The sequence below is a fragment of the Silurus meridionalis genome, chromosome 17 (genome assembly GCF_014805685.1).
Source record: "Silurus meridionalis isolate SWU-2019-XX chromosome 17, ASM1480568v1, whole genome shotgun sequence".
Lineage (NCBI taxonomy): Eukaryota > Metazoa > Chordata > Actinopteri > Siluriformes > Siluridae > Silurus > Silurus meridionalis.
Genome location: NC_060900.1, coordinates 15,642,526 through 15,664,507, shown reverse-complemented (window position 1 = coordinate 15,664,507; position 21,982 = coordinate 15,642,526). Strand labels below are relative to the sequence as shown.

At 38.8% G+C, this 21,982-nt stretch overlaps 2 protein-coding genes across 4 annotated transcripts in view; both read left to right on the top strand.

Moving 5' to 3' along the window:
* Positions 1 to 13,867, top strand: part of dock8 (dedicator of cytokinesis 8) — a 61,848-nt gene extending 47,981 nt beyond the window's left edge. For all 3 annotated transcript variants that reach the window (XM_046870620.1, XM_046870622.1, XM_046870621.1), the window contains 13 exons: positions 580 to 732; positions 3,338 to 3,496; positions 3,824 to 3,924; positions 4,769 to 4,961; positions 6,071 to 6,214; positions 6,430 to 6,561; positions 7,100 to 7,234; positions 7,335 to 7,424; positions 7,616 to 7,852; positions 8,725 to 8,868; positions 9,400 to 9,506; positions 11,141 to 11,311; positions 11,967 to 13,867. In XM_046870620.1, coding sequence (XP_046726576.1) covers positions 580 to 732; positions 3,338 to 3,496; positions 3,824 to 3,924; positions 4,769 to 4,961; positions 6,071 to 6,214; positions 6,430 to 6,561; positions 7,100 to 7,234; positions 7,335 to 7,424; positions 7,616 to 7,852; positions 8,725 to 8,868; positions 9,400 to 9,506; positions 11,141 to 11,311; positions 11,967 to 12,018 — 1,818 coding nt within the window. In that variant the 3' untranslated portion in view covers positions 12,019 to 13,867. The remainder of the gene's footprint in view (positions 1 to 579; positions 733 to 3,337; positions 3,497 to 3,823; positions 3,925 to 4,768; positions 4,962 to 6,070; positions 6,215 to 6,429; positions 6,562 to 7,099; positions 7,235 to 7,334; positions 7,425 to 7,615; positions 7,853 to 8,724; positions 8,869 to 9,399; positions 9,507 to 11,140; positions 11,312 to 11,966) is intronic.
* Positions 13,868 to 14,522: 655 nt separating this feature from the next.
* LOC124399639 (aminopeptidase O (putative)) overlaps positions 14,523 to 21,982 on the top strand; it is a 75,120-nt gene continuing 67,660 nt past the window's right edge. Inside the window, 6 exon segments of the mRNA XM_046870715.1 lie at positions 14,523 to 14,658; positions 17,726 to 18,089; positions 18,091 to 18,579; positions 19,322 to 19,488; positions 19,681 to 19,825; positions 19,907 to 20,242. Of these exon segments, the coding sequence (XP_046726671.1) occupies positions 17,860 to 18,089; positions 18,091 to 18,579; positions 19,322 to 19,488; positions 19,681 to 19,825; positions 19,907 to 20,242 (1,367 nt within the window). The 5' untranslated portion in view covers positions 14,523 to 14,658; positions 17,726 to 17,859.

Below are 21,982 nucleotides of genomic sequence, written 5' to 3'. Positions count from 1 at the left end.
CGCCACGGCTGCGCATCAGGGACAAATGCACACCATTCATGAACATACCTCCAGTATATGAGTTTACCTCAAATAATAATCTCTCTGTATATAATAAAGAACAAAATAAATTCTATTGTCTTTAAATTAAATTAGAAATTCAGGGAAGTTGAAAAGCTGTCCATCTAAATAATATATTTAAATAATATACTACCTTTTAACAGTAGTCTAACAAACATTAGAGAATGTCTAAACAAGGTATTTTCTAGATCTCTAGATTTCTAATCTAGAGTTCTTGATCTGTTTTGAAGCAATACAATAAAAAATAATTCCATGTTTTTAGTATGAATAAAGTGTATTTCTGAAGGTGTTCCACAAATAAAAAAAGAAATGCACAAAATCTTTTTGACAAAATTAAATGACTGACCATATGGTGTGATGGTGATGACATACAGTAGTGGCAAAAGATTTGAAAAAAGAAAAAAAAACCCTCTGGAGTATTTCTTTAAATATTTTTTAGATGAGCAATAATGCTGGTGTTGTTTTAATAATTGTCAGTGATGTGATAAGATGTGATAAGCTGGTCTGATGTGTGTGTAGTTTGGGGACATGTTGTTCGAGGAGGAGGCCGAGCAGTGTGCAGATCTGTGCCAGAAAGTGCTTCAGTACTGCAGCAGCTGTGTGGACAGCAACAGGAGTCAGGCTTGTGCTACACTCTACCTCATCATGAGATACAGCTTTAATTCTGCGAGCGTAAGACATTCTGCCTTTCTCTCATGCTCTCTCTGTCACACACATATGCACACACACACTCTCTCACACACACATACACACACAAACACACACACACAATATCTCATCATAAAATACAGCAATAGCTGACCATCTGTAGATGAGCAGCGAGAATAAGCCCCCAACTCACTCACACACCTCTGGGTTATTATGAAAGACACACACACACACACACACACACACACACACACACACACACACACGTGATAGACTTTATCTCTAAATGAAATATATCTATAGATCATTATATGGGTTCCTGACAAATGTACACACACCTGCTCTGTGTAATCTGTTACATTGTGAAAGATATGACTAGATCACACACACACACACACACACACACACACACACTCACTCACACTCACACACTTGTTATACTGTCCTTGTAAGGACCTTTAGCTAATTCAGGCTCACTTGGGTCTAAACCTAAAACTAACTCTAGTAAGATCTTTACTTCTTAATGTTTTTTGTTAAAGCTACAGTTATTCCATTGTCTTATGAAAATTGTGAGGACCTTATCCTTACATAATTATTAATCCAGCCAAATTTCAGATGTATCTGCCATGCTAAACTGAGGTTGGATTTACCTCATTTTAGGACCAGGTGATTAAGTTATTAAGTCATGATACATTAAACTATAGAATTAAAAGAGGTTGTACTTTAATTTTTACATTACTGTACATACATATAAATACACATGAAATACAGTTATAAATCATTGCCTGTTATAAGACACAAGCCCAAGCACAATTCCAGACAATACACCCACCTAACACACACACACACACACATACACACACACACACACACAGCACACTGCAATCAGTTTCCATCTTAGAGATATGACTAGAAACACACCAGATGCATATGCATGCAAACACACAAACACACACACTGTAGTGGAGTGCTTCATGAGATATAGAAAGAATATATTTGCACAGAAAAACATGCATATCTTCAGGAATCTCCGAAACAGAGCCGTAGCTTTCCAGTAGAGCAAATAGCCATCAGTGTTTTCCATATTCTATTAGGTGCTTCTGTCCTGCCAAATTCCACAGTCGGACAAAAACCAGCAGGCCACTTGTTGTGTCCTAATCCAGACACGCTGGGAAAATAAACTAACAGTGACTGCATGAGTCAGTACATGCTGCTGTTTAAAAGTCAGTGTTGCTGTAATGAATTAAATCTAGACGCTGTGTCTCCTAATAGAGGTTTCAGAGAGAGCTGTCACCTAAATATGCTTGACATTTGCCTTCAATTCCTTTCGCTCAGTACTGTCACGCCCCATGTATTCCACTAATGGTGGCGTGTTTGGTTTTGGGTCTGTGTGTCTGCTCGTTTCCTGTGTGCACTGGTTCGATGGACTATTTCCTCTGTTCACATCGTTTACCTCCCCTCACCAAACGCACACACACTCAGCCCATCTCGAACAGATGGCCATGTTGTTTGCTTTCTCATTCATCTTTAATGGGAAAACGATGAATGTCTCCCCGTCTCTGTTTGCCTGAGTGTTTGGTTTGCCCTGACAGTTACCTCTATTGTCATTATTATAACCTTTGAATGAGTCATGTCGGTTCGAAGTCACAATGACTCACTTGTTTTTCACTCCTCGACCCCGGTTTTCTGTTTGCCTGGCTCGTGTCTCTCGTAGTAGACGGCACGCAGGTTACATTAAACCATGGATTTTCAAAGCTCAACCTGAAATTAATCAGCCATCTAATATCGACACCATGACAATCCCCGTGGGCAAAAACGGAAATCTCGAGAATAGACAATGGTGTCTTGAGATGTTTCGCACATATGGTCAAACCAGCATAATGGTGCTACTGAAATGATCCATTGGCAATTATGTCCAAGGTAATGGGATCATTTTGGAGTTTCCTGATGCTGAGCAAGACGGATAGTGCATTTGCTGCCCTTGGCTGAGTCCACCTCAGAATCAATGAGCTAAGACTATGATCGCAATGTCTAGTGTAACTGGCACTGTGCCATGCTTCATATTCAGCCTCTTACCTGCAGTGAGTAAAATTAGCTTAAATAACCTCTGAGGCTACAACCATGTAAGGACCCTTGGGCAGACCGATGCTGATGTAGAGAGTATTTTCCAAATGTAATTAATCAGGGTTAAGGACATGTTTGCCTGAGTGGAGTTCAGCAGCTGAGGAAATATTGTTTGATGTGTGAAATGACTGTCACCTCAGAATACATGCCATGTTGTGTGAATTAGCCAATGATGAGAGTATGCTTATTATTAACAACCAACTAGGTCAGTTTTGTTACATGTAATGTAAAATGTCCCCAAAACAGAAAGCTGGTTTTAATTATATGGAGTGAATAAGCTGTCGCTGTAGAAACGATACGTCATTAATTATGCATCTGCGATTTGAGTTAAAGGCCAATCAGAATCAGGTATTCAAAAGCTCTGTAGTATAGACTGTTATATCATTTCTCTTTCTTAACATGGCTGCTCTGCACACTTTTTTACACCACATGCAGTAATATTTTACCGCAATACAGCTCCACTTCATTTACTCTGTGTGATGCATGTCCTTTACGTCCTGAACAGAATTTCTCTAGAGTGAAGATGCAGGTGACCATGTCGTTGGCGTCTCTAGTAGGAAAGTCCTCAGATGTGCACGAGGAGTATCTGCGCCGCTCTTTCCGCACCATTCTAGCCTACGCAGAAGAAGATACAGAGATGCAATCTACACAGCTTCCTTCGCAGGTAAAATGCTGCAGCTAAGCCAGTAAAGCCTCATGTGGTATGTAACATGTAGTGCTATTTATAAGCCTCAAATCAAATAAAACCCTCACCGTCTAGACTGCTGAGTCAATCAATAGGGCAGCAGGAATGTTGCCAGTGAAATTATGGTCTAGCCTTCTTGATAAAATGATAGGAATAAGTCTGAGTCTTCACTTAATATGGACATCTTGGCAACTAAGTAGAATTTGCTAAGTCATGCAGCGAGAGAATCATGGGAAGATTTGACATTAAAGCTGGGGTTTAAACAAGTGATTTTTTTTCCAGCAAACAATCTCATTGTTTTCTCAGGTGGATGAACTTTTGAGGAATCTTAACAGCATCCTTTCAGATACTGTCAAAATGAAGGAGTATCAAGAAGATCCTGAAATGCTAATGGACCTTATGTATAGGTAATGTGCAGTATACACACAAAACATGAAAATGTAAAGTCACTCACTCATTCACTTACTCATTCACCACCCAAATGAGGATGGTTCTAAGAGAGTTTTTCCTTGCCACAGTCACCATGGCTGTTTATCAGGGATAAATACACATCATTCCCTCTCACTGTTCAATTCTGTAAAGCTGCTTTGAGACAATGTCCAATGTGAAAAGTGCTATAGAATTAAACTTGACTTGACTTACTTGCTCACTCAGTCAACTAACCCAGTCAATCACTCATTCAATCTCTTAGTTACTCAGACACTCATTTACTTTCTCACTCAGTCATTCACTCTCTCCATTACTTAGTCACACATTCACTCACATATATTTATTCACTCAGTCACTTAAATTACTCAGTTAATCACCCCTGCATTTACTCGCTCATTTATTCACTCAGTTATTCACTCACTTACACCATCAGTCACTTCATTATTCACTCAATCACTTTCTTACTTATTCACACACTCACTTATTTTTATCATTCATGCATTTATCCACTCAGTCCATCAGTCACACAGTTTCTCAGTCATTCGAGTGCATTTGCCAGCCTGTGCCTCTTGCCTCCATGTACTGTGGTTTCCTCCTCTGCTTCCCATTTGCCTGTGGTTTGTGCTGTTTGTCTACTGTTTTTGAACTTACCATGGAAACTATGTGGTTGTGTCTTCGCCTTGAGCTTTGGCCCAGCATGTGCACAGGCTGCATGCAAATTCTCAAAGCACACACATGTCCTTGATTTTCATCCTGTCAGAAATAGGATTTTGCAGCCTAATTGCTCAATCATTCAAACCTACATGTTTGCATCTGTGGCAGGATCGCGAAGGGCTACCAGACGTCACCTGATCTGCGCTTGACCTGGCTCCAGAACATGGCTGAAAAGCATAATGGCAGGAAGTGCTTCACCGAGTCTGCAATGTGTCTGGTACATGCAGCTGCCCTGGTGGCTGAGTACCTCAGCATGCTGGAGGACCACAAGTACCTGCCTGTGGGCAGCGTCACTTTCCAAGTAAGTGATGGGTCTAGCATGGAATGCAGAATTTCATCTTTCCCAGATGTAGTAGCTCAAAGATACCTCATGCTACAAAATAAATTATTACATAACTGAAACACAACGGTAAGTACACACATTGACTCATTCAGTGACTCAAAGTACCAGTCAGAAATGACTGAAAAGGGCCATACTTGTCTGTTTACACACTGATTGTGAACACAGTAATACTGTGAAAACTTAGAGACATTTAGCTGCATCTTAAAGGAAACACCACCCTTATACACATTATATAGGTTTATTAAATATATTTGGACAAAACATTTTAGCATTCTCAAATATAATTATAATGAAAGCATTTCATTTGTAGTTCCTGGTAACAAAAGAGCAAAATCTTCTATAGTCACTTATCATTTTCCCTTGATGTTCACTGACATATTAATGATGAATTGAATGTAGGAGAAGTGTAGAAGGCACACGTCGGACTCATAGTTACAGAATGCAGCGCAGCTGTACGAAACAGCTGCACTGAGTTATGACACAGACGCGGCTCGGCTAGTAAGCGATCTGATCTGCGAGACGATGAAGGACGTGGTGTTGATGCCGATAATAGCACAGATATCAAAGCTTCAGATCCTGATCCGTTTGAGCAGAATGTACAGGCGGGGACATAAGGGAACCTGACATTCACAATTTTCTAATGGTGCCATATATCATGATGTAGCCAAATGTAGAAAATAATTAACCAAAGGAGAACACTAGATCATGCTGATGAAAGATCTTTCAATTAGAAAAGGAAATTTCATTGCTAGAAAACAATTGAACATCGAATATCATGTGTAAGTCGTTCAGGCTGGAGTATTTTTCTTGTAAAGCATCATTATGGTGGCTATATTCATTTGGGCAAGTAAAAAAAAATTAGGTTTAAGGATTATTATTCCACAGCTGATTTAATCGGGGGTAATTAGGCACACTATTTGGTAGCGTTAAAATAAATTGAGAAGTTCATTACAACTTAAACTCACGATTTAGAAACACAGAAGCAGAAGACATTTTTGGCTCCAAACTGCATAAGACATTTTTAACTCCAAACTGCTAAAATAATCAGTACCCTTTCTTCCTGACAGAACATCTCCCCTAACGTTCTAGAAGAGTCGGCAGTGTCAGATGATATCCTGTCCCCAGATGAGGATGGAGTGTGTTCAGGGCGGTACTTCACTGAGAACGGGCTGGTGGGGCTTCTCGAGCAGGCTGCAGAACTCTTCAGCAATGTAGGTTACATATCCTGCATGTGACTTGTGATGTTAGTTGGCTTAATGTCGAAGAACAGGCTGTATGTCATCCTGACTCTTTAATTGTATAACTTGTGAAGATTATACAATTCTTGTCATTTTATAGTTCCTGAAGTCCATCTGATCTACCTGTAGTGAAACCATGATTGTTGATTGCTGATTCAGTGTGTCTTCTCTAAAAATCTGCTGAACAGGGTGGATTATACGAGGCCGTGAATGAGGTGTATAAGATCATCATTCCAATCCTGGAGGCCCATAGAGATTTTCGCAAACTGACCACCACTCATGACAATCTAAAAAGAGCTTTTGAGAACGTCGTTCAAAAGGTAACCAGTGTAGATGTCGCTACTTCTCTTACTACACTTTTAATTCGTCATTCATTCATTTGAATCAAAATTATTTTATTAAGCAAACCAACATTTAATCTACAAAAAAAGTTGATTAGCAATTAATTCAAACTACAGTAGACATTAAAAAGCGACAGATATGAATATAGTCGCTGAAAGCTATCACAATAAAACATTTTGGCAGATGCCCTTATCCAGAGCGACTTACAGTTATCTCCTTTCATTGATCTGAGTGCTTGAGGGATAAGGGCCCAGCAGTGCTACATTGGTGGTGATGGGATTTGAACTCATGCTCAAAAAGTGTGTGTGTGTGTGTGTGTGTGTGTGTGTGTGTGTGTGTGTGTGTGTGTGTCCTATTGTTTTCTTTCTTATTTGATTTTGAAAAATTTGTCATTGTTTAATTACAGATTTTTAAGGATCAATGTGTGGCATTTGCAGTCCTCTCTAAACATTTGTCAAAACTGCTATTCATAAGACTGAAACTAAAAAATATATATTTGTGCGTATTCCGTTTCAGGGCACTAAGAGGATGTTCGGGACATATTTCCGTGTGGCATTTTTTGGCTCAAAGTTTGGTGATCTTGACGAGCGAGAGTTCATATACAAAGAGCCAGCAATCACACATCTCCCTGAGATCTCCCACAGACTAGAAGTAAGAAAATGTCTAAACAGCTTTCTGCTACAAAGGTTCATTAATGAAAAATATTAAAAATTCTCATTGGTGTGTGTAAAACTAATTGTTATTTTAACAGAATTTCTACAGACAATGTTTGGGAGACGATGTTCTGGAAATGATCAAGGATTCCACACCTGTAGACCGAAACAAACTGAATCCTAACAAGGTACTGAAGACTGGATGAATGGAAGAGAATTTAAAGATATTCAGAATTAATATTGAATACAAGAACATACAGTATTTACTTCAAACTGTATTTTTCTTCAGGATTCTATTTACTACCTGCTCTTAAATCTTCCTCAGTAGAATTTTATTAGTTTCATATGTAGTTAATTAGATTTTTCTTTTTTTTATTAGGCATATATTCAGATTACGTATGTGGAGCCGTACTTTGACGACTATGAGATGAAAGACCGCATGACCAACTTTGAAAAGAACTTCAACCTGCGCCGGTTCATGTACACCACGCCGTTCACGAAGAGCGGAAGGCCTCGAGGAGAGCTCAACGAGCAGTACAAGAGGAAAACCATCCTCACCACACAGCATGCTTTTCCTTATGTGAAGACCCGAATCAACGTCATTCAGAAGGAGGAGGTAGCAAAGTCCAAACTGTCTCGATTTCTACCTGCATTAGAACATAAAGGATAAATCCACCCTGAACAATCTGTATATTAAGATTTATAATATTTAATTATAATGGAAACCCTTTCATTTACACTTTTTTGCAGATGTCCTTATCCAGAGTGACTTACAACTATTGAGTTTATACATACTGATCAATTTAGGGTTAAGGGCCTTTCTTAAGGGCCCAACAGTGGCAGTTTGGTGGTGTGGTAAGGTCCAACCTCTGGACCACTGAGCTACCTCTACCCATTTACAGTTATTTGATCAACATTGTAGTCTATTTTCAGTTTCTTATATCACCATAATTGTAGTGCTACTGTGAATCGATCTTTACTGAAAGAAGATGATGCAGCAGCACTTTAGCCCTCAAAACCATTATGCTAATACAGCCTTTTATATCATTGTGCTGGACCTCATGTATATTGCTAAATCGCCTCATGTAGCTTGTAGGCCAACTGTCATATATTGCTGCATTGCATTCTGGAACTTTGAGTTTAGTGTTTATCTGATTCTACTTTTTTTTTATTTGACATTGAACCTAAGTAGATATGTTAGAAGGTCTCCCCCTAACCCCTATAATGTCAACATGGCATAGTACCACTGCCCTCTTAAGAGAATGGAGAAAATACAAATGTCCAGCAAACTAGCATCATACTCACAAAGCACATCAGAAAGATTTAATTAGAATCAAATTTCATGACACAAGTTGTAGTTTTCCTTTAGTTTTTTATAATATAATATGTGCACTCTAGCATGTTTATTACTATTATTTTTTTAATCCTCTCTTCGGTCAAAGCGAATCAAGTGCATTTGTAAACATTTTTTACATTTTCTCTCTGCAGTTCGACCTCACTCCGATCGAGGTGGCTATCGAAGACATGCAGAACAAAACCCGCGAGCTGGCTATCGCCACGCATAAAGAGAAACCTGACCCTAAGATGCTGCAGATGGTTTTGCAGGGTTCGGTAACAGCTACAGTTAACCAGGTTTGACCATCCTATCTGCAGTTGAGACTCACTGACACTCTCATATTCACCTCACCACATTCAGCTGCTTACACAGTTTTATTGTGTGGAAGGTTTTTTTTTTTTTTGGTCCAAGGAAAAATATCCTTATTTTAGTCTGAGTGATATATGGCATGAACGTCTGAATAGTTTTAAAGTCAGATTGCCTTCCTGAGGCTGCCCAGAGCCACAGAATAACAGTTTACTGCACAGATTATGATACGTTTACTGTTCCGATGTCTCCAGAATCCTGAGGAGATGGCTGTGGTTATATGATAAATGCCAGTTGGAGGGACAACACAGGAAACGTATGGCAATAGCTCCACTCCTGGGCTGCGTAGCCGCATCTCTCAGACAAAGGCCTATTCATGCTTCTCCCTTATGTGTTGACTTTACCTCGTGGCCTCCAATGTGCGAAGCATTCATTTTCTCTGTCAGTGCTGAGTTCAGGAGAGAAAACTCTTTCTTTTTCCTCCTTCCCTCATTCCCTCCCTTCCTTTTCTGTCTCTTCAGGGACCATTAGAGGTAGCCCAGGTCTTTTTGAATGAAATCCCCGCAGACCCCAAACTCTACCGTCATCACAACAAACTGCGTCTGTGTTTCAAAGAGTTCATCCTACGGTGAGTGTGGCATTTAAAATCTCTTAAGAAAGAGCTGTTTTTCTTTTTCCCTTTCAGTGACTTATCCCTTTTCCTAGTAAAAACGATGCAGGTGCATCGTTTCCACTGAGCACTAAGCACCCAAATACCAGACTGCCATTGTTTTTCCTCATTTACATTTTTTTTAATGCCTGAAAGTGATTCCTGTATTTTTTTTTCATCGCAAAGTTTAATGTCAGCTGCATCTGCATTTGTTTTTATCTATAACATGCCCAAGTTGAACCTGTAAATAACTGGACTTCAGATTGCTTTAGGACTTCTGGAACCTCTGAGGCAATGTTATACTTTGGCTTCTGCAAGTAGCTTTTATTTTGGACACGTGTCAAAACCCGTGTCTTAATTTCTGCCAAAATGCTGACAAATATTTACTGCCATTTCTAAATGTTTCTTTTCTTCTGTAATCTATATAAGATGGCATGACATCTTTAAGGCACATTATACAATGAATTGTTTGACTTGCTTCAACACTGGCTTGAGCAGGTTTGGGGTGTGTGTGTGTGTGTATGTGTGTGTAACACATTGCTGAGTGATAGTGATAGTAGAGATTAGGAAACAGCTCCTTTCTGTAGTGTTTGCAGCACACTAGCTGTATTCATGAGGATTTAAATGGATCCTCGATAAGCAATCAGCCACAGCGGTTTAATATATAACATTTCACCCCACTTTTTAACCACTACATCAAAGCTGTGCTTTCTTTCCACATTCGATTACTATAGACAACTGATCTTACGTTGAGGTTGGACAAGATTACTTAACTGTGTGTGCTTTCAAATTCTATCTGCTTTAAATGCAGATTCTCACTGTGAAAATTAGCTGTCACTAATTCAGCATATTTTCCTAATCTCAATGTAGTGTGTGTACAATTTTTACAGCTGCTGACACATTTTTTCTTCAGCCACATTTCATCTTATAAGGCCCCCAGGACCACAAATACCAGAATGAACTTTTAAAACCTTAAAATGAGAATTCTTTGCTATCAGAGAGAGCAGGCTTCACAGCCGCTGATTCTTCTTTATCCATGGTGCGAATATATCCAAAACATAAATTCATCAGCTAGAAGTAGAAGTAGGTAGAGGTAGGAAACACCAATGTGCTCTGTAGAAGCTGTAGAAGCAGGAGATGTGTGTGTTTTTCCCCCAGAAAACTGAATTGACTAGACGATAATGTGATGGTAGTAAAAGATAATTACATTTAGCCAGCTAGTTAGATTGTAAAGTACAATGATACAGGTTCAAGTGTGGACCACATCCTGTTTGTGTACTGTTGGCCAGAATTTTGGCTATTAGACATGGTGTTCTGTCCCGTCATGTGACCACCAGTTTGACAACTCTGCACTTCACTTTACACTTGGTTTACACCACAGCACATGTTAATAAATTCGCAGAGTAGTAAACCTTTCTACCATCACCCAGATCACACCTCAGCTGATGTGTGTAGTGAAGTAGGAGGTGGGATTCAGAAGCACGTGCTGTAGTTTCAGCACTGAGGTGCATTAAATCACAATGAAGCTTATATATAATAACCTACTTTTCTAAGAATCACCCATAAACCATGTCTTCCACGTGCAGCTCACTAAGTACATATATTTGCCGTAGATGTGGCGAGGCAGTTGAGAAGAACAAGCACCTGATCACACCAGACCAGCGAGAGTATCAGCAGGAGCTGAAAAAGAACTACAATAAATTAAGGGAGAACCTGAGGCCCATGCTGGAGAGGAAGATCCCAGAACTCTACAAGCCCATTGTCAAACCCCGTCTGGAGAACAGGTACTGCTTCTGCTCCCTTTATTAGAGGAAAAACACAAAGGCATTTGTTGAGACGGTCTTTAAAAACAAACACTTAGTGTCTGCAGAAGAAAAGCAGCTTATTTTTAATTCTTTGAGATCAATACAGAGGTGCCTCAAAACAATTAATAAATAAAATAAAAATTTGTGTATATATATATATATATATATATATATATATATATATATATATATATATATATATATATATGTATGTATATGTGCTTTAGCATTTTATGTTTTTGTCCACTTGTAAAGTGGCTTGAGAAATAAAATAAAAAAAATGTTTTTTTTTGAATGAACGTAGGATGTAAATATGTTTCTAGTTAACTTATGAATTCGGCAAAAAAAAAAAAACTTTTGTGTTTGTATATTAGAAGCATGAGCTGATAGAAAATGTGGACAATTTTCTAAAAGAAAATCAGAATTAAGTTTTCAGACAAGACCGTCCTTTAATGTATTTACTCATGTATACGTGACATCACAGCTCAGATATAAGTAGCATAATTTATGCTTTATACCTTTATGCCACTTCATTACAGTGTCCCTGAAGTGTTCTTACATCTAATCTGTTGAGTGAGTCCTAGCTTCCCCTTTGAAACCTTCTTCATCAGCCTTCTTGTCTTGTTCGGAACAGGGACTCATTGAAACGACACAGCTTCCGGCGGATTCAGGAGGACGGTTCATGAGAATGGAGGAAATGAGAGGAAAAAGTTCTCAAAAAGAGAGAGGGAAGATGTTTCACAATTTGGAGTGAAAGAGCAGCTCCGCTGGCGACTTGATGCCGCAAGCAGAGATTCATGTACAGTATTAGTTTATGTTGAAATCATGATATTATATATAAGTTGTATAAAATGATAATGAACGTTGCCATAACGTTGACAGTACGTTGTTTTGCTGTCCCCCGACATTTTGTTTTGATTTGCAGTCATCCTGCTTTTACTGTAGGTATTATTTTAGCTTGTAGGGATTTGTAGTTTGGACTTACGTTTAAATACTTGATAGAACAGAGAAGCACCAAATTACTGTTTTTTTGCATAAAATCTGCAAGTTATAAATGCATTTATAACAGTTTAGTATAATTACTGGTACATGTACAGCACTGTAGATTATATACAAAAATTGTTGCAAAAATTGGGTTTGAATCATCATCAAACAAGATCACGCAGTCATGGAGAAAAAGAAAGTGCACCCTCCATCAAATCTTTTCAATTGTATGGTCCTCAATCTGTAAACAAACAAATAACTTCTGGTGACAAAAAAAACCCATACATTTTATAACGTTAGTCATTTTTTAAAAAAGTTTAGAATTCAGAATAGTTGATTTTTTTTATTTAGGTCCTGATAAATAAAAGAAAAAACTACATTGAAGGAGGGTGTACTGTCTTTTTCTTTTACTGTACAGAGTAACGATTTTGGGGTGAAATAACTTGCAAATCTTCATACACAAAAATATACATGATCTACAGATATCATATATATTTACATTTAACATTCTATTATATATCATTTAAAGATGATGGTTCAAACAACTGAATGAATGGAGTGAGGCTAAACAGAGACATCTTGCATAAACCAGAGAAAAAAAAAAGGCCTCATGCAGAGTATGATGTGTGTGTGTGTGTGTGTGTGTGTGTGTGTGTGTGTGTGTGTGTGTGTGTGGAGCTGATGAGAGGAGTTTCTCACGATGCTTCAGAGCCAAGCCAGTGATGTGAAATGACTGGAATTTTGTGTACATGATGCTGCACAGAAACAGAACTTTTTACAATGCTGGAAATTTCTAAAAAAAAATTTGAACACGATGTACTGAAATTCTTCAACATCACTGCACCAACTGTCTTTATTTAGCTGCATTTTTAACTGCTTGTGAAAATCATGTCTATATACAAGATTTACAAACTTGCCCTGGTTACATTGGACACCGTTTTTTTTTTTTAATTATTATTATTCATGCTTTCGCTGCAATAATATATATTTTTAGCAGAGATATATGAAATAGATGTATATATGTTCTACTTTATTTATAGCAAGATGTCGTTTAGATTCTAACTGGTACAAGCAGCTGGAGTTTGACAATTCACGTTATCTTTACACTTTTTTTTAATAGAATATCATCAATGAAATAAGTCAACAGGGATTTAAAAAGATAAAGTACAGTGAGTGGTTTACAGAAGATATGAATGGAGCCTCTAATCATTGTTTGTTTTGATTATTTTCTGTATTTTTATTAACCTGATGTGTCATTAAACGATCCTATTGGATTTTTGTTTCAATTTTTTCCCCGTGTCTATTCTGAAAAGTTGCTCATAGTTGTCAGTTGGTCGTAGACGACCCTGCAGATTGGACTTTGTCCATTATTCTGTAAAAGTAACCTGTTTACTTCTAAACATCATCCTACTTTCTGTTACACGTGTTGCTGCTCCTAACACTGTGAGAACTGTACGACCTTTAGTGTGTTTCTCCAGCAAAATGTGGATGTACATTTATTTTGTATCATAATATTACAAAGCATTCAATAAAAAAAAGATATAATTGTAACTGTTATAGCAGTGCTGTCTGTTCTTACTGTAGATATGTAAAGGTTAAATGGAAAAACTAGCATAGTGTTTTTTTGGACCACAAACAGCTTCAGTGTGCTTTACATATCATTGAAACTGTACTGAGGAACTGAACTGATTTCCTCAAATAGTGTTTTGATGAGGTAGATCCAGCAAGTGATGAGATCCAGGGGTTTTAAAGAAATCATTTGGATACTTAAAGCCATTCAGTGAGACTTCATGCCCTGTGAAGGTGAGCACTGATTCCCTGGAAGAGACTTTTCTTGTCAGGATAGAAATGTTCAGTCACAAGATAAAGTTGATTAGTGAGAAGAACTTGTATTGGCTTGCAGTGAAACTTTTCAGGGGAGTTTATGTAACCAAATAAATGCCTTTCATATATATTTTTAAACATTGGGATATACACACACACACACACACACACACACACACACACATGTATATTAAATCTCAAATAGAATAAGTTTCCAAACAAAGAGAGAATGTCACAGAATGTATTTCTGGGTCTCTATTTCCGGATGCGCTACATGACGTCTTTTAATATGCGACTCCATGCGCACCTTCCTTCTGTATAGTCCGGCGTTGGTACTCTCGCTTTCCACCCGTATTCGCGTACATCCCGCCTCCTCCTCTAGGATTGGCTAAATAGTTTGAGCTCGAAAGGATTTCTCCAATGAGACACACAGCATGTAGCACGCGCGTTTCAGGAGCCCGGAAGTTATTTTCCGGATTGCGGTTGGGGAAAGTAATCCCTCTCACTGGGTGATACAGGTTTGTGGACGCAGCAACACGGTGCAGTACACAACAGACTGTTTCAAGCTTTTACCTCGATGCTGTGTGAATTGTTGTTTTATTTTCTCCGGAGAAAATCCGTGAGAGTTAAAAACGGGATAGAAATGTGTTCAGGCTAATAAGCGGATAAAAGCAGGCTAATGATTCACGCGAGATCACCAGCTGTCTGAAAAATCACTAAGTGTTTTGAAGTTGTTGTGATAGTATTATGATATTGAAAACATCTTCGCATTGCTGATATCTGCAATAATTCTGTCACTGTTTATTTTAAAATATACAAGTAATCACGTTAAATCCCATGGACTGTTGCAGGATGCGTTCAAGAAACCGAGTTGTCACTGAGTGTTGCCAAGATCGTTACTTAATCTCTGCTAGTGAATATTACAATACAATACTGTGAAAAAGTTTCAAGCAGATGTGAAAAATGCTGTAAAATAAAAAAGCTTTCAAAAATAGAAAACTTAATCTTTTATTTTTTTTATCAATAAACAAAATTAAGTAAATAAACAGAAGAGAAATCCAAATCAAATCGATATTTGGTGAACACGCTTTGCCTGTAAAAAAAAAAAAAAAAAACAATTTCTCCCACTTCCACTTGCACACAGTTTTTGAAGGAACCTAATATCATAAAGAACAAACCACAGATCTTGTGGATGTAGGCTGCCTCAGCTCTCTTTGTTTCTTCTTGTAATAGCAGACAGACTCGTGGATGCTGAGATCAGGACATTGTGGACTCCATGTTCTTTTCTTTGCTGAAGAACATTGCTGATCTTAATAATATTGGCTGTATGTTTGGGGTCATTGTAATGCTGCAGAATAATAATAATACCTCCCTGATGTTATTTCAGGATGGATAATTATCTGCCTGTATTTCTCTAACCAAATTTCCAACTCTGCTGAAATGCAGCAACAAACTTGCACCATGCTTCACTGTTGCCTGCAGTCTCTGCACTATTTTTTCTTCTCACTTGTCTAATTTCGACTCTTCAGTCCAGAGATCCTGCTGCCATTTTCTGCACCCTAATTTCTAGATTTTCATGCATAGTTGATTTGCTTAGCCTTGTTTCCATGTTGGAGATATCCCTTTTTGGATGCAATTCTCCCAAGAAGACCATTTCTGGCCAGACTTCTCTGGACAGTTGATGGGTATACCTGGGTCCCCCTGTTTTTCACCAGTTCTTTGCTGATGGCACTGCTGGACATCTAATGTCGAAAGGAAGTAAGCATGACGTGTCTTTCATCTGCTTCATTAAGTACTTGGCTGACCGCTGGGTCTACGGTCCTATACATTTCCCATTTCTTTGTGCTTCTTCAAAATAGTTTGAACAGCTTCTCTTGAAACCCCAGTCTGCTTTGAAATCTTTGCCTTGGAGAAACCTTGCTGATGCAGTATACCGACCTTGTCTTTGGTGCCGTGCTCAGTCTTTGCTATGGTGTATGACCTGCGACATGAAAGTGTCTTTCAGAACATCACCCTGGGAGCAGAGTTTGGCTGATCCATACCCAGTTTTAAACTTCTACAAAGCTGTTTCTGTTAATGACCATCTATCAACCAACTTATGAAATTGATCATTGATTATTAGCACCTGCTTGGTATAATTGGTTTATCATACACCTGTACACACAGGTATATTTTCAGGTTTAGATTCCTGATAATGTCTACAATACAATTTCTCGTGAATGATAATTATACGATTTAAACAATACATTGACATGAGGGCATTCATATACATTTGTGATTTGAATTACAACTTGCACTACAGATAAAGTGGTGTAAGTAAAACCTTCTGACCAATCAGAATGGAGAACTCAGGAGTGATCTGGCATAACAGTTATATATAAGTATTTTCTTAGGGAGCGAAGAAATGTCTGGTCACAAACTCACCAACAGAGTTAAACAGAGCATTAGTACGGAAGTCCTAAGAGGCCATGCATACTTTTTTCCGCGATCTCGACATGAGACGTTTTCTTGTGATCGCGACTTGATTTTCTTGTGATTGCAATGTACAAACCACTGACAGCCTCCTTCTCGAGTGTCTGACACTTCTGGCTCTCTGTATGAGTGTCTGGTCACGTCTGGACCTCCTTGAGTGTATAAATGCTCTGGCATGGAGTAGCTGGTGTTGGATCTGTGATGATCTCAAATATTGCAATTTAATGAGTTTCTCAGTAGCTTCTAGTTTTAAACCCATAAATGACTGTAAAAGACTGTAGAAAGAACATTACTCATAATCTTACACTCCAGTGCTCATGTTAGTTTTCTCTCCACTGTTCTGTATTGTTTAAAGACTATAATCACGCACTTGATATCAGCCAAATGAGGATTGGTTCCCCTTTTGAGTCTGGTTCCTCTCAAGGTTTTTTCCTCATAACATCTAAGGGAGTTTTTCCTTGCTACAGTCACCATTGGCTGCTCATCTGGGATAAATACACACTGTTCACCTTAACTGTTAAATTCTGTAAAGCTGCTTTGAGACAATGTCTGTTGTGAAAAGCGCTATAAAAATAAACTTGACTTGACTTGACACTTATGTGTAAGTGAGTCCCTGAGCAAATTAAAAGCAAATGTGATCATCCATGATGCTGCAATGATGCTGCCTCTAGAACATGCCGAATACACTAAAACAATTAAATACTGATCACGAAGAAACAATGTTTGTTATGCCAAGATCACGAGAAAATTAAGAAGTGATACCAAGAAAGCGACATTTGTTATGTCAAGATCAGATTAAGTCGTGATAACAGCAAATCAACTCTTGTTATGTCGAGCTCAGGCATCGCATGGCCTCTTAGGACTTCCAGAGTTGGAAAGGAATGTTGCAGCATTTAAAGTCATTGTAGGCAATTGTGTGCTCAAACTTTGCTTTAGATTTTTGCAGAAGGCCCAAGTTCAGATGTGATGGTCAGGTGTACATTTATTCAGTTCAATTCAGTTTTACTTATATAACACTTTTAACAATGGACATTGTCCCAAAGTAGCTTTACACAACTAAATAGGATATCAAATCTGAATTTACATTTATGACCTTTAATTCTTCATTTTCAGATTGACATTACTCAATGCATGGAGATATTAATATAAACATCAGTGATCGTGGAATGAGAATCCATACATTACGGGCGCTGTGGTATACATTGTGTCCTTTACCTCAACCAAAAATATTATACATATGTTGAAAGATGGAGTCTAACCAGCACAATGATCTGGAGCCCAGTAAGGATGACCTGCCTTTGAGAGCGAACACAAATCATATCCTGGTCAGACACTATGTGCTGGACCTCAGTGTTGATTTTCAGACAGAGGTCATTGGAGGCAGTATTGTCCTGTTTCTAGAGCCTTGTAAAAGAGCTGACAGGACAGAGGATTTCGACTCCGCATCTCCATTCCAGAAAGGTGCTCGTAACTCTGAATGTTCATGAGAGTAAAAAAGCCAAAGAGATTACTGTTACTCACGGACCTAAAATCATGGTTTTACAAGGAAACAAAAACGTGCCATGGGAAGATGAGAGTAAAGACTTCACCTTGATTTTAGACTGTTGTGACCTGTCAGTGTCCAAGGTGGAAGAAGTGGATGTGTGTACTGTATCTCAGCTCAGGAAACTTCTTAAGGTTGATCATGTGGCTACAGATTCCTCTCAGGATTCCTTTGGTTTAGTGCAGAGGCTCATCTCTATTCCTTCAGCCAGATGGAGACAGCAACAGGATCTGTATTTGCAGTGTAGCCGTGCCCAGGCTGCCAGTCAAACTGAGCCTTTACTGTTTCACACGGACCAGTGGAGTCTTCAAATCAGGAAGAAGGGCGTTTGTTCCCCTCATGCCTTCCCTCGCACACTCAGGATCTGGTTTGAAACAAAGCCTACAGGAGGCTCTGTGAGGTGGACCAAGGACCAGGATGGCAGGTAAGCACAAAAAACATAAACAAAATGGAAAAAATGGCCAGATTAATATCTTTACTGTTCACTGAGTTTCATCAGATTAGGTGGTCAATTCATTATTTAAACTTTTAGTTTTTCAAGGGTGTCTATAAAACCTATCCGAAGTTGTTTTTACACCAGAAAATGTATTTCATTAACTGTGAATCCTAGGCACTATCCTACTGAGGTCCAAATGGATTTAAATCCTGTCTCAGGAACACTGAGTAAATGGCTGGAATAAACCCTGGGGAAGACACTAGTTCATCACAGTGAGCACTGTGGACAAACGTTCACACTCCTTCTCTCTAAAGTTATTCAGCACAGCCAGACAACCTACTGTCAAAACTTTAGTAGGGTGAAGGAAAACTGAAGAACTTAAAGGAAACCAGCACAGGAATATCATGCAAAACTCCATATGGATCGAATTAAAAGATCATATTTAGCTAAAAGTTTTTTGTAACAAGTCACCATTTTAAGCCAGCGCATAAGCATGCTGAATTCGTTGCATGATAAAAGCTTGGGATTTGAGTTGGACCTGCAACAAGTGGCTTGTGAGCGTCCCTGAATTGTGCAATGTGAGCTGGGATGAACCCAGAGTGTGGGCAGGTTGTGCTTGTGTGTTAATGGGTCAATTACAGTAAGCTTAAACAGTAAATAAAATGAGAATAAATCCAAGTGATTCTGTTTCCTCATTTAATCTTGTTGTACTCCTTTCTCACATTTTTAGATGCTGTGTTTACACCATGGGCTCACCAATCAATAACAGAGCTCTCTTCCCCTGCCAAGAACCACCTGTTGCAATGTCGACATGGCGAGCCCGTGTGAAAGCCCCGTGTGAATATACGGTTCTGATGAGTGGTGAGAATCAGGATGTTCCTCTACCTGATGAGACAGGTCCTGTGAAAAGCATTGTATTTGTTTCCAATAATAGCACACCATTCAACTTAACTGTTGATTTCTGTAAAGCTGCTTTGAGACAATGTCTGTCGTAAAAAGCGCTATACAAAATAAACTTGACTTGTTTCCAGCTAAAATGAATACTCAAACCCACATCTGCTTGATAACATGCTACTTTTTCTCTATCAGGTTTTTTACACTGGGATTATTACGTTACTATGCCGATGCCTGCCTCGACTTTTACTATTGCAGTTGGTAAATGGCAGGAAGTCAAATCTTTGCTCTGCAACTCTGAAGAGGGGAAAAGTGAGGTGCCTTGTACAAAATCAGACCAGTGAGTTGTTTTCTCTGACTTTATCATGTGACGTGAAGTTGTTTGTGTTGTACTGAAACCTTTGACATGTATGTATTACAGCAGAAACTTTGATTATCCAGGAAGGTGGCCTGAGAACCAAAGCAACAAAAAGCAAAGCCCTCATAACAAGGAGGAAGATTCGAAAACGGATGAGGAAACTTTTTGCGCTCACGTGGATTATCCATGCCGTTTCACGCACAAAGCTTCTGTTACTCAGGTGGTCATACCGCACAGAGTTTTTGCCCCGTCCTGTCATCTGAACAAGGCTGAATCCATACTCCTGCCTCTCTTGCCCTTCTGTTTGGCTGCTGCTCACTCTGTATTAGGCACCCACCCGTTCTCCCGCCTGGATGTGCTCATTGTACCTTCAGGGTTCTCCAGTCTGGGCATGGCCAGGTAGGTCTTTTTGGTGTCTAGCAACAAGTTTTGTGGCTTCATTCTTCGTTCTACATCATGTGTAAAACAACATAATTTAGAAGGCCCATGTGTTTCCTGCAAAACCAAATAACATTAAAAAGATAAGCATCACAAACATCATTCCCAGTCAGCAGTAATCCATGCTGTCTTTTGTGCATACTTTCCATGTTTACTTTGCATTGTGTTCCTGGCATTTTCCACTGTAAGCTGGGACTCCGGATCAGAAAGGAACATTAATGCACCATGCATTGTGTCTCAGTTCCCTTGGTATGAGGAAGAACTATGCAATTTGTTGTACCAGACACTATTTTCAATTGGTTTTCAAATACATTAATCCTTGATGTTTAGCCTTCTGAGAGAACAACTGGCTGAAAAATCTTCTTAAGTCTTTTATCAATATTCATCAAATATTTGTCCTGCTTGAAAAGCACATTTTAATATGTGTGACATATGGTAAACCCGTTTCTGCTTTTTTTTTTTTTTGTGTGTGAATATTGTTATATAAGTGAACTATATTTTTCATAGTTGTGCTCTAAAGAGATCAGCAAAGTGTGCTTTATGACCACTGATTTTAATATATTCTTGTTTAGAGTGTATTGCAGAACATACTTTCTCAAGCTTTGCATATTTTAATAAACTCAACAAGATAAGTTAAGGCTTGAATTTAATACAGAGACCTGCCTTATAATTTGGTATGACTCACGTCCTGAAAAATAAGCAAAAAACACGAAGGGAGGCTGTTTAGCTGCACGTCGACTAAACATGCACTTGGGTGGCCGAAGGTGTGTTCTTGTGCTTCCCACCATCTCTCTGGCCGGGATTACATGTTCCACAGGAAATGAAGTCATTACACATTGCCTTTGGCAGGTTCCATTAGTTTACAAGGGAGAAAATGTCGCATTCTGATTAGTAATAGGTGTATTTAATCTACAGGGTGGTCATACAGCTACTAGTTTTCATTTCCAAATTTTGCTCGCTTTGTTTGTTTAAAATCTTGCTTAAAAGATTAAACGTAAAAGTGCACAGGTTCCTCAGAGGTGATCTCTGGAGGTACTTTATCATCTATTAGTCACCTCACATCTTATTTTCCCCTGGATTTACTAACGGACACTGGATGACAGCAGTCATGTTGATAGTGAGAGAAACAGATTGTGTTTTTTTTTTTTATTTTGCCCCGTGTGAGTCCCAGCAGTAGTTGGGTCACCTCCTCTGGGAATGGTACAGTCCTCCAGGTCTTGTTTTGAAAAGCCAGGTCGTACCAAATCTGAGGAAGTAGAGTGGTCAACAATTTTTGGCTGGGGGCGGGAGATGGGGTTCTTTTGAGATGCCATTCCCCTAGGATGTGGGAGAGGATGTGTGGATTATTTCCAGCAACAAAAGCCATTAGCTGCTGGAACTACATCAGAGAAAAGAGCTATTTAATCTAAAAACTGGGAAGTATGTGGGTCTGAGTCCTTGGGGCCAAGCCAGATGCTGTTTTTATATCATGCTAGTTCATTTATAGTCAGGGTTTGGGACACAGCAATCAGGGGGGCATCATTCTCTACTGAGATAAGAATAGGGGGAGGGCAGGAAACTAAAGATTAAAAAGTAAGTGGAGATGTGTGTGTGCGCTTTGTTTTTTTTTTTCCCCTTCAAGTACCCACATAACCTTTCTGTTCTCCCTGCATCATGATAAACTAAAGTTCTCTGTGGGCCCTTTTTATCACAAAACCTCTT